The 13,588-nt window shown below is 37.0% G+C and overlaps 1 protein-coding gene across 2 annotated transcripts in view; it reads left to right on the top strand.

Annotated features, from left to right (window-relative positions):
- spns2 (SPNS lysolipid transporter 2, sphingosine-1-phosphate) overlaps positions 1–13,588 on the top strand; it is a 123,768-nt gene that overhangs the window by 70,977 nt on the left and 39,203 nt on the right. For both annotated transcript variants that reach the window (XM_028467432.1, XM_028467431.1), the window contains exons 4-5: positions 4,336–4,487; positions 9,627–9,693. In XM_028467432.1, coding sequence (XP_028323233.1) covers positions 4,336–4,487; positions 9,627–9,693 — 219 coding nt within the window. The remainder of the gene's footprint in view (positions 1–4,335; positions 4,488–9,626; positions 9,694–13,588) is intronic.

Raw genomic sequence — 13,588 nt, 5'->3', positions numbered from 1 at the left:
TCTAAATGAGGAAAATGATCAGGCTGACATTACAAGCCTCGCTGCCTCTGGAAACGCCTTAAAGACGACTGAGTGCTGATGAGGAGACGCAGAATAATCCCCCACACCCGCGGTCCTCTGCGTTAACCTTTGACCCCACCCTGGAGACATGTGCCTGATAGTGTCAATCAAGCTGCAGCAGTCTCTTATGTAAGAGCACTACAGCGCTGTCACTGCCAGGGATAAAAGACATGACGTTTAATGAAATGTTAATGAACATTTACAACCCAGTTCTATCATTACACAGTGAAGACATTCTCAGCAGCATTTTACACATATTTGTCCCTGATTAGAATTCAGATCTTACATAAGATCAAGTCTCTGCTTTGACTCCCAAGACCTGATAATGAGTTGAACAGTGTTTAAAGAGACATTTTCTCTGTTTCTAAGAACAGGGGTTCTCAACCTTTGGGTCAGGACTCCATTTGGGACGAGACACTGGGAGGGGGTCATCAGATGCCTTCAAGAAACTAACAATATCTATTAATCAATTTGAGCAAATTTTGGCTTGTTTTTATCCTTTTTCTGCAACTACACCAAACTTGCTATATCTTAACCTATTTGCATCACTTTCTCTTGCCAGATTTTTGCTCCTTTTAATGCATTTTTGCTACATTACTCCCATTTCTGCCACTTCTCCATCCAATGTCAATGGCTTCTCCGCACATTCTTTGCACTTTTAAACTCTTTTCACCAATTTTCCCACCTTTTGTCGCATATGTTGACCCATTATTGTCACTTTTAACCTCTTTTCAACATATTTCATGCTCATTTTTGCCAGTTTTACCATATTCACAATTTGCCATCCCATTTATTTGCCAGTTTAAACTAATTGTTCCTACATTTTAAATTATATTACCCCAATTCCCCTTCTCCCCATTTATTCTATTTTTTACAAGATTGACTTTTTTTTTTACCACCTTTTCTGTCTGTTTTTGGCCACTCTAATTTGAAACTTTTAATCAATTTTTGTGGTTTTTAAAATCCCCTTTCAACACCTTTTCCACCATTTTTTGTCACTTTTAACCCACTTTATTTCTGATTACAACAATGATTTACATCTTTAAGATGACAATATACTATAGCCCAAATAATAATAAACTTCCTGTATAGCAGTGGATATTATTCGTATAAATAAATAAATGTGGTTGTCATAGATTCATAGAACAATGGACCATAATTTTGCTGACTTTATGGATGGACCCCAAAAATCTCTCCCCTTTATTCCTCCTTATAGACGGTCAGTGGGGGTCCCCGGTCTCTGGAACCTTTATTTTTGGGGTTCGCAGGCTGAAAAGGTTGAGAAACATGGTTTCAGAAGAAAATGAGGACTTTTTTTGGAGAACAGCATCATTTTATTTGCTACTACTATTATATACATTTTAGAAGATGTGAGACAACAAACAATAAACAATGTTGCAGTAAAGCCTGGCAGCAATGCATAGAACTATGTTCCAACAGTCATTTTCTGATATTAGTCATCTTTATAGAGAGACAGCAATGACTCAAAGCCATTGAGGTAATAGAGGTTTTAGTGTTTTAGTCATTTTGATAAATGCACTTTAATGGGTCTGCAGATGGCAGAGAAAACCACCAGGGGATATAATAATCCTCCGAATCGAGAAGTGGAAACAAAAAAAGGTGTTTAGCTGCAGAGCACAGGTGAAGCAGAGGAGTTTGGAAAGGTGGAGACGTGCAGGGAAGAGGTTGAAGGTGACTTGAAGGCCAGAGACGACCCAATGATGCAACGTTAAGAAATCAGGCCATGGCGGGAGGGTTGGGCTACGATCTGAGCAGAATGAATGATAATATGTGATTAGAAACAAGATCACTCAGAGAGCAAACCTCATCCAAACGCCAAATGTCCCTTTGGTCAGATATTGTCAGTTATCTGGAACAGTGACCCTGATCATAGAAACTTGATGAGATAATTGAAGAACCAACCTGTCATAACTGAGTTTTTTAGACCGTTGTGCATGGGATGTCCTGAAAATGTGTTGAAATGACATGAAAAAATGTATTTGACAACTCTCTTCGTAGAGATGACAAACAATTTCCAAGCGTAAAAATAATATGGGATGAAATCTTCGATTCAAATCCCATAAGAAAATGAGAAGCAGAACCAACAGCATGATGGTGGAAATGCTAGCATGTGTTAAAATTATTCTGGGTCAATACAAGGGCAGATTGAGTTGGGATGCATCCCATGAGAGTGTCTCAGCCTGCGGAGGACGTTTGATGTTTGCATGTATGACCTGCTGACATGGTGCAGAGCCTGCAGTGATGATGTCTGAGAGCTCGGCTCCGCCTCCTGCAGCCTCCGCACTCACGTTCTCCTCAACACACCGTTTAGGGGGTCATGAAAAAATGCTTGCATATGTGAATATTCAGCAGCGCTAAATCCAGCCATCTGTGCTTTACAAAGGAAAGACATTTTCACCGCTAATGCTCAACCTCCATCAGGTCAAACACAATTCACTGGACAAATGTTTTAATTTGTGTCACTCAGCAGTGTGAGCAAATGTGAGGAAGCCACATTTCTCTGCAGCTACAGACCTAGCAGTGAGTAGTGGTTACCATGGAAACAGTTAACAATCCAGCTGCCTACACAGGTACCTCCAGCTCTATTTGCATTCCTATTCAATCCTTCAAGTTTGTATTACTTTCCAAGAATGTGAGTCAGATGTGATGATTTCTCAGGCAGTTGATCATCATACGTTCAATGACACCTGTCAGTGATTCTGATCTAGAAAGTAGAGTCTAGCATAGATCTCTAAGAGGGGATAACATGGCTTTTATCAGCTTTCTACGTGGAATTTAAATGTTTAGCAGGATTACGTTGAAAGTACTTAACAGATTCAACTAAAGGTAGACCTTAAGCCATGGAAGATTCCAGTAAATGTTGGAGGGGATTCAGATCAAAATACTGATTCTGGATCATTTGAGAAAAATCATTAATTCCATGTCCCTCATCATTGGGGAAACTAAAAAAATCTGTTTGTATTTGACTCAGTTATGTCAGGTTGGTACCTTAATTACTTTCATCCTGATCAGATTCGGATTGAGCATTTTATCGCAATTTATCGGAAAAAATTTGGATTCCCATTAGGGTGGGGACTTTCACGCGATAATTGCGTTTAATAATTACAGAAAAATAATGCACTAAAAAAAGTGTATCAGTTCATTGCTTTTTTTTTTCTCACTCCAAACAGCGCGGAACCTTTCTCATTGCTCAAGTTCCCAGTATGGCCATAATACTGATGCACAGACTACGACACAAGAAATGGGAGATCCCGAGGAGAAGTCGTTGCTGCGTTTCATGGGTTTTCATTTTTTATTAAAACACCAGATGGAAAACAAAAGCTCAGTTGTGTGCAAATTGTGCAAGAAAGATTTTGCTGATCACTGGAACTCTACTAGCCTCCGCTACCACCTCAGTGCTAAACATGTAGCAGCTAGCATGGACAACGTTCCTATAGTCAGAGCAGACAGTGTCTCTAATCCACACTGGACAAGATGACAGGGTTCAGAGCTAAAATGAATAAATCCATGAGTGACAAATGAACAAAGTCAGTGGATAAATGATTGTAGTGACCAGTCGACCACTCTCGGTGGTAGAGGATGTGGGCGGGGCTAGAAGCGCTACTACAGATAGCATCATCTGACCCAACTTATCACCTGCTATGTAGAAAAACTCTTTCAAACTAAATTCATCATCTTCATCAGTTGTTCATTTAATTTCATGCCAACTGTTTGTTTTTTATTTTAATACACAAAAAACTTTTGTTTTAGATAGTTGAATGTTGCTTAGTTAAATTTAAGTTTGTGCTTTGAGAACAATTTAATCATAATAATCTTTATTCATATTGCACATTATGTTGGCACTCAGTGATGGAAATAAACATAATTTTATTGTTTAAGCTCATTTATTGTTTTCATTGATTCAGTCTTATACCAAAATCCATTTAATTTGGAAAATGTTGCTTCTCGTGTCAAATTGTGAGGTGATTAACTTTGATTAATCAAGATTAATTAATTACAAAGATTAATTCATTTTTTTTTTCAATTCCAGTCCCACCACTAGTTCCCATACATTCTGACTTACTTAATCATTATTAATGGAGATGGAAATTTCTTCCAAGACTTTAAAGTGTGAATGATCATGGTACCATGATCAGGATCACTGATGTATAATGTTGTTTGGATGGATGGATGGATGGATGAATTGATGGCCTTTCTACTTCATTATTCAAAGTCCTTTATAATTAACGCTCTGTGTTCTTTGCTCTCCTGCAGTACTACTGGCTCTTCGTGCTCTCCAGAGGACTGGTGGGCATCGGCGAGTCCAGCTACTCCTCCATCTCCCCCACCATCATCGGAGACCTTTTCACCAATAACAGCCGCACCATGATGCTCTCTGTCTTCTACCTGGCCATCCCTCTGGGCAGGTAGGAGACGCACAAACCCTGGATGCTAAAACATCACTAACACACAGACATCATGTTTTCCATAAAAGCTACATCAGGATTCAGATTATTAGCCTTTAACTGACTATAGGTGGCTGTATTGGAAATGTGTGGTGAGGGTGTGGGTGTGAGAGGTAATATGAGGCCTGATTCTCCAGCCTATTAGGTTCATTCTATCATAACAGAACGACCACAGGGAGAACACAGACAAAGCAGGGTAATAAAAGATGAATGCACAGGAGTCAAGTGGGGTTTATCGTCATATAGAGAGGTGAACAGCATGTGTCTGAGCTGCAGCCTGCTGAGCTGTTTTCCTTCTTGTACACTCTAAGGTACTGGTGGTGGTGGGCGGTGCCTCTGCTATTGTTAACGTTTCCTTTATGTTACATTTCTGTAATTATATAAGCTGTCACTTGAGTTTTTATGTAAAAACTATAGGAGAGGTTTGTTATGTAATTGAGTTGTGATTCAGGATTTAATGGCAGACCGTTTACACCAGGGGTTGTGTCCCCATTTTGATAACACACATTTCAGGCAAATCCCAGAGACTTTTTTTCTCTAGTTTTTGATCATGTTGGTTAAACATTGTTACATTTACAGAGATTAGTGCACAAAGTGTGAAGATGCACCAGCTCAGATATTTTTATTCTGCATTTTATTTGAAATGGATTTATATTTGAAAAAGGGAAAGTTTAGAACACAGTTGTTTTAATTTGAAAAAGAATAATACTTAAGGTGGGTGAAACCAGACCCTTCCCCCACTTATGATATCTGGGTTTAAGAAGTCCAGAGGGGTATTCCATAAAGGAGGGTTAACAAACTGAGTTTATCCATAAACTCTGGGTCAGCATATCCAGCGATGGAAACTCTGAGTATCTGATTCCATTACAGCTGGTATGAAGTGTGTCAATCAACCCTGAGTATGTAAACCTTGGGTTACATACGTGCACGCGCGCAATAAAAAGCCATCATCAATGGATCGAAGGTTACACGAACTACCATGGCAACCACCTGGAAGAGAGTGATTTATTCACCCCGATGGATGAAATAAGCCGGCGTTTGAGGAATATGAGCTCGTTCTAAAGGTGTGTTCACACTGAACGCACCTTTAGTGACTATAGTGGCTTAAATCAGTGATTCTCAACTGGTGGGTCGGGACCCAAAAGTGGGTCGCAGACCTGTACTGGGTGGGTCGGAAACAGAAACACAGAAACACAAAAGTTAACAAATGCTTAATGTCTCATGTTGGACTTGTCTTTTATTTTAAAAGAACCTTTTCTTTTGACAAGGATGCTGTAAAATGCATGTTGCAAGGAAAAATATATAGATTTATGTTTTAAAGAATATTATATATAAATGTGTATGTTTTCAACAGCTATTTTTGAAAAACTAAATATAATTGGTTGAATGCTTAAAAAAAAAAAAGTGGGTTGTGATTTATTAACCGTTGAAAAATGTGGGTCCATGGTGAGACCAGATGAGAACCCCTGGCTTAAATCACCTGTGATTAGTTGCGCTTTTTGGTCGCTTCATCACTTTATCGCTTCAGTGACGGCAATTAATATGAATAAAATGTGTCTGAGGAGATGTGGCAGCAGCATAGGATGGCTGCATAGAGAGCCCTCCCGTTACACTGGATATAAAGACAGTGACTGTCGCTTCATATCGTATCATTTATATTGATTTTTAATGTAATATTATCACCAGCGTCATCTCAACGTCCAAAAAATATGTCATAAAGAAAGACTGAAGCAGGACGCAAACCCACGACCCATTGCTTCCAAGAGCAGTCACTGCGCCACCATAACTAAACTAATGTTTGTGTCACCTTAAACTGTACAGAAACATAGACAATAGAGGCTGAAAGGGTGTGTGTGTGTGCGTGTGCGTGTGCATGTGTGTGTGTGTGTTTGTGTGTGGTAGTGGTGGGGGGTATCTATAATACACAGTCACACATCCTACTCAGTGTAGCTTTTGTTTGGCTTCGCTCAGGTTATTGTGACAGTTTCCTGAAAATCTCCACGGGAGTTGGAGCTGATTGAGAGGAAACGGATTCGCCCCCTCCTGTGATTTTCTGTAAATCTTAAACTTGACCCCGTGAGAGTGTTAACGTCTGATCTGAGGGACGTTTTAGCACTTGACTGATATTGTTGGTGTTGAACTTTCTTCAAACTCTCCGTGTGGACACAGATAAGATTAGCTGTTAGTCACTCAGTGGAAATATCACTCGCTGGTGCAGCGTGTTTACACTGCTCTGTTATTTTTGGAGAATGGAAGCACGGCCACAGACTGTTTCTCCCTCTGTGTCATCTGTGTGTGTTTGTGTGTAAAACCAGTCGGGCGTGTTTTGGGTTGTTTAGCAGTGATAAGGAGCTGCTGTCGGTTCCTCGGGTTATAACAGCTCAATAGCTTCCTCTGCTCAGGTTGTCTCTGATTGTCATTTGGAAAAAGCATCTTGTAACTCAGAGGCTCCAACATGCAGACCAACGGGTTTAAAGAAATTTGAGAAATCAGGAAGTCTGCGGGAGTTTAAATGAGTAATTCCATTGAAGACGTTTGGCAGGTCAGAGGAAGGAACTTCTGTGCTGCTTTAGGAAAAAGCAAAACTGGTGTTTGGTTCTGCAGATCTCTGTGAGAGTTTAAAGAAAACACCGTGCCCTAAACTGAACAAAACAAATGAAATAAAAGGATTGACAAAGGTGCAACCTGTGTCAGAGCTATAAACCTAAAGTTGCATCATAGAGTGTTTCCTAGCCAGACAAGAAGGAAAGTCATTCATTAGAGTCCACTTTTTGTTCCAGGGTCATTCAATTTTGGACGGATTCAGATCTTTCTCTGTAAACCCCACAATTAGCATTAAATATAGCAACTTTCAGTCTGTGAAACCATTAGAAATGTGTTGGGAAGTCACTTTACAGGGTTCCCACGGATCTGTAAAAAGTCTTAAAAGGCATTCAATTCATTAATCTAAAAATAAAGCCTTAAATGTCATTAAAATGTCTTAAATTAATGTTTCAAAAGTTTTACATTTTAACACATAAGTATGATTGTATGATTGTAATTAGTCTCACATTTTAAAATAAATCAGTTTTTTTTAAAATGTATAATTTACCGTAATGTGGAACCAACTATAAAACAGTGACGTGGTTGCAGTGGGACTTGTGCAGATACGTGTCATTCTTGTAGCAATTTTCAACAACATGGGGAAATGTAAAATTAACAAAAATTGCCTGTCCAACCAAGATTTTTGTATTTTTGTTGTTTCATAGATTTCTGGCTATTTTTGTCGTCATCTGGCTTGTTTTTGGAGTGATTTTGATTATTTTAGTTTGTTTTTTTGTGTATTTTATTGTGTATTGTGTCACTTTGTGTGATTACTTTGTTGGCCGCCAGTTGTACGTCTGCACTAGACACTGGAAAAGATGGACCCTAACCCTATGTAAATGATGTGGCATCTTTTCCCTCAATTGTGTTTTCTGTGAAGTTGGTCTTAAATTTAATTTCAAATGGCAATAAAAAAAGTCTTGAAGCTGTAGGAACTCTGCTTTATTAGAGTTTTTGGAAGAAATCACAGTCAGAATGAAGTAAAAACACTTCCATGCATCCGTCTACACCAGTGGTTCCCAAACTCATCCCAGTCCTGTACCTCTTCAGACCTGAAGCCATTGATCCTCTACTCCTGCACACTTAAAAAAACATAATAATGTAATGTCATATACAATGTAGCCCTACAGTGAAAATTATCTCTGAATTTTACCTATCCTTTTGAGGAATAATATATAATTTAAAAAAATGAATAATAATCTGTAACCACAAGAAACCATCTTATTCAGAATGATAACTTAATTTATGTAAATAATTAGCCTACCGGCATTTTCAGTAGGAGTGTCCCGATCGAATATCGGTCCGATATCAGCCAGAAAACGAATATTGAATTTTATCGGACTGCATCTAAAATCTCTTATTTTTTCAATATCTTCCATTTTATTTTTTATTTTATTCAATCATAGAATATTTTTTTTCTAAAAGGTTAATTATATGTAATCCATTGGTTTATAATAAATGGGTTTTTTCTTTTTAAATGATCAAGCCTTTTCTAACATTAGACACTACAAAATAAGTAATGTAAGTATGTATGATTCGTGTTGATATCGCATTGGTCAGTACGCAAGGTTGCAATATCGGTATCGTATCGGAAGTGAAAAAGTTGTATCGGAACATCCCTAATTTTCAGTGAGAAACAATCAATTTTATATTGGAAAAAGAAATCTAGCAAACATTTGTTGATTGAACTTATTGCAGTAATACAACATATTCATCACCCTGAAACTGAAATAGAACTCGCTACAACGTTAATGAGAGGGTGAAGAAGATGAACAGAACTCTGCAATGTTTGGAGTCTTAAATCAGCTTTATCAGCTGTTTAAAGGCTGATAGCATCTTTAAAGACTGATTTCATCACACTGACCATCTTATCTGATCTCATAGTTTCCACAGCTGTTTGTGTTAATGGGACAGGAATAACACAGATAACTCATCTATTTCAGTTTGATTAGTCCTATTAGTCCTATTTCAGATTAGTCCATGTCAGCTTTAATATATACCATATATAACATTTGTCAAACTCAAGGCCCGGGGGCCAAATCCGGCCCTTCAGACTATTAAATTCTGCACGCAGGAAAAAGTAAAAAAAAAAAAAGAAAAAGCATGACTTTTTTTCCATGTAAATTACCAAATAATTCAGTTGTACATATATCGCAGCCCTTCTAAATACACTAATTCACTGAAACGCCACAATATTTGGAGGATTGCAATTTTCCCATGTTTTCATCACGACTGCAGTCATTTTAAATCTGAAATTGTTTAAAGCACTCAATTTTCTTCTCATGATTTCCCAAAATTAAATAAAAATGAGTCACAAAATTGATTTATTATTATTGCTTGGATATTGTCGGTACTTTACATACCGTCTGAAATCTGCGGCCCACTTAAGATCAAACTATTTTATATTTGGCCCCTGAACTAAGATGAGTTTGACACCCCTGCCGTATATGCATGTAGAAGATAAAACAAACAGAGGATGTTCTGTGTTGCTAATGTTCTGTTTTTGTGTCTCTGCAGTGGACTGGGATACATTCTGGGCGCGAGTGCCAAGGTGGCTGCAGGAGACTGGCACTGGGCTCTGAGGGTAAGATTTATCACCACGGGCAGCATCCATCAAAGCACAAACACAGATGCAGAGAGGCTCCTGCAGGGACTGGATGGGCAGCATGTAGTGGGGGGGGGGTGAGCGGGTGCCTCTGAGGAATAACCATGGATGTGACAGTGTGTGGATGTGACAGAGGAACAACTCCTGGTTTTAAAACTCCACTGGTGTTTTAGATCCAGGCTACAGCACTAACACAACATAAAGAAATACTGTATGTGTCTAAAAAGTTCACTTTTAAAGTTGTATATTAGGTTTTACAAAAAACAATTGGACAATAGAGAGCATTTATAAAGAAACATGACAGGTGGAAAATATTCAAGATTCAGTGTTTTTTGGTAGGAAGCATGATTAAACTCAGCACTAGGGCTGGGCGAAATGTACCAAAACTCATATTTCAATATTTTTTTCTTAAAATGGTGATAAACGATATAAATCTTGATATTTTTGTAGTGAGTTCTGTAGTGTGGCTTGTTTAGTGGAAGGTCTGGGTTAGGACACAATTAACAATTAACCAAGCTGTGCTTTTCATGCTGTTCTGAGAAGTAGGAAAAGCAGCGACTCCGAAAACAAGTTTTTTTTTTAATTTTCTATATCGCCAAAATAAAAAACTCCATATACCTTGAATCTCAATATATTGCCCAGCCCTAACACTAACTAACATTACAGCTTATGGCTGCAAGATTAGCTAAACATGATTAAAATATAAGAGATTAAAGTCATATTATTTAGAGAATGAAGTTGTAATTTTATTACATTAAAGTCGTAATATTTTGAGAATAAAGTTAAACATTTATTAGATTAAAGTCGTAATATTATTACATTAGTCGTAATATTATTACGTTAGTTGTAATATTTTGAGAATAAAGTAAAACATTTATTAGATTAAAGTCGTAATATTATTACACTAGTTGTAATATTATTACGTTAGTCGTAATATTTTGAAAATAAAGTAATAATATTATTAGATTAAAGTCGTAATATTTTGAGATTGGTTGTAATATTATTAGAATAAAGTAGTAATATTTCAATATTAAAGTTGTAATATTATTACATTAAAGTTGTAATATTTTGAGAATAAAGTTGTAATATTATTACATTAAAGTTGTAATATTTTGAGAATAAAGTAATAATATTATTAGATTAAAGTTGTAATATTTTGAGATTTAAGTCGTATTATTATTAGAATAAAGTAGTAATATTTCAATATTAAAGTTGCAATATTTCGAGAATAATGTTGTATCCGAATAAAATCATAATTTCATAAGATTAAAGTTGTATTATTTGGAGACTAAAGTCATAATTTTATGAGAATAAAGCCATATCTTAAAAAAAACTCAGCGCTCATAATTCCCTGTTGAAGTGAATGCAACAAAAGCCATGTGTGAAACCTAAAGAGAAATATCATCTCAATATTACAACTTTAATCTAATAATATTACGACTTCAATCTCGAAATATTACAACTTTAATCTCATCGTGCCAAGATTTTTATTTTCTTTTAATGTGGCCCTAATACGCTGTCATACAGACATGATGTTATTGTTGTGATATTAAATGATAATAGAATGTTCACAGGGAGCTGCAGAAATAATGAATTTCATGTGATGGCAGATGATTGAATAAATGTTTGTAAGTCATTAACTGCCCATTTCATCACAAAAAAAGCCTTTTCATTGATTAATATTTCTAGAAAGTAACCTATTTTATTTCATTTTGGTTTTGCTATTTTTTTTATATACTTTAAAAAATACTGTATCAAATAAATAATGTACCGTGACACCGTTGATGTGCAATAATGTAGCTGAGTTTTAATTATTCGGTGTGACGAAAATAATGTTTTGTTTTTTTTTCCCGCTGCTTTATACAGATTGTGTTCTTTAGCTTCATTGCTTCATCTATTCTGACTCTCAACACTTTAAAATGCTTGTTTTTCAGGATTATAAAGTGTTTTAGCATATGTTGTGTGAAAGATGTTAATGATTTTAGAAAATATTATCTGCTTTATTAATAGACGTACTCACTGCAGTCGTGTGAATGGAATCCTTTTAAAAAGTGTCCTATTGGCCCTGAAGCAAACAGATGAGCCTGTCGTGCCTGTTGGCATCCAATGGCTTTGCACATAGAACAACTGTGCCTCCAAATATGTTTTCAAAGGAAGAACAATGCAAAAAATACAGTTGCAAGAGTCAAGTCTTCATATTGTATGAATAGTAGGGATTTAACGATTCTTTTTAGCAACGATTCTGTGTTGCCGAATATCCTTCATGGATGATATCGGTTAATTTAGAACGACTCAATCTGAAAGGATTCAGTAAATTTTTAGTTAAAAAAATAATAATTTAATCAGTGACTGAAATAAATGCCTGTGCAGGTGAGGTTTCATAGTAAGGGAATTGTCTATACATTTATTATGGACATAAACAAACAAGTAAACAACATTCTACTGTCATGTCACATTTTATTTGAAAAGTCCAACGAACACTTTAGTGTAAATTAACAGGATTTTACTGTTGATCAATTTCTTTCTTCTCCGTTTTGTGTGAGAGTCTTTTAAAACACATCCATATAAAGTCTGCCATGTTTAAATCCAATGCTTTATTTCCTTGTATCAATACAAGTATTTGATTACCTCTTAAAATGATTTTATATCGATTTATGTCATCCGGAACGCCAGCTTCCGAGCCCAGATCAATGTAGGAATATAAATCGATTCACGATCTAATGGATGAATCGTTACACCCTTAATAAACAGTGCCTATTTGCAAGGCATTCATTCTGCTGTATGTGGTCGTGCAAAGGCTCGAAGGGTTCATTTAAAGTCGCTGTGGGAACTTTGGGGACTTTACGCTACAGTTTTTTGCTGTAACTTCCTGTCTGTCCTTAAAAGGAGACACAGGTGTAGCATCAGGAGCATGAATCACTGTTGCCGTGCAACATATTTTACACTGACTTCATTGACAACTCCAGACAAAAGGTTTGAAAAGGAAAGGCATACCAGCAGTAATGGAGAAAGCCAATTAAAAGCCTCAGGGTCAGCTGTTAAAGCCCCTCAAACACTCCTCTGATGAACACGCTGACCTTTGAAAAAAAGACATTAATAGTTCTCTCAGTGTGAAGCTGAGAGAACTGATGAGTTTATGTGATGGTTTGCATAGCGGGAAGTCTAACTTTCTCACCTTGGTGGAGCTTTAAATCAGAAATACAAAAGCTATAAGTCCAAAAGAGACATTCTCATAAAACAATCCTGAAGCTAATTAATCTACTGTGTGGTATGTAACAGGAAGCAAATAGCAAAACATTAAATGGCGCCCTGTGCTACAGTATCCTGCTATGGGGAAAAAAACACGCTGCAGTCTTTCCGTTTGTTTATCAGACGAGTTCCAGCACCTTCCTGAAAGGTCAGAAGAAGAAACAGAAGAGACAGGAGTCTTAGAAGAGGGCAGTGGTCCCTCAGTGATGAGATCCAGGGAATTTCAGCCACTGCACTGGGCTTGCTGAGGGGGCGGGGCTTCAGTGTGCTTTGTCTGAAGGTTCTCCACGCACACTCACTTAGCTTAGCCCTGCATAGCTTGGCTTGGATGCATTTGGTTTCCTTTTAAACTGAGTCCAACAACAAAATTAGGAAGTAGGGATCGACCGATACGGATTGTTTTCCATCAGCTTTAGCCGATGACCAATACAGACCGGCGATTTTCTTGAGCCGATATTTTGAGCCGATATTACTTTTGCTTTCTCAATTTACATTATAAAAATTACACAATGTTGATAACAAATGGTACAAGTCTCAATTTTTTTTAAAAAAAGGAGCATTTATTGAAATTAACAAAGGTGAGGTAGAACGACACCAAGTAAAAAATATTTAATAAATAAAAACA

Source organism: Gouania willdenowi, chromosome 14 (assembly GCF_900634775.1).
Source record: "Gouania willdenowi chromosome 14, fGouWil2.1, whole genome shotgun sequence".
Taxonomy (NCBI): Eukaryota; Metazoa; Chordata; class Actinopteri; order Blenniiformes; family Gobiesocidae; genus Gouania; species Gouania willdenowi.
This window is presented reverse-complemented; position numbering and strand designations above follow the sequence as displayed.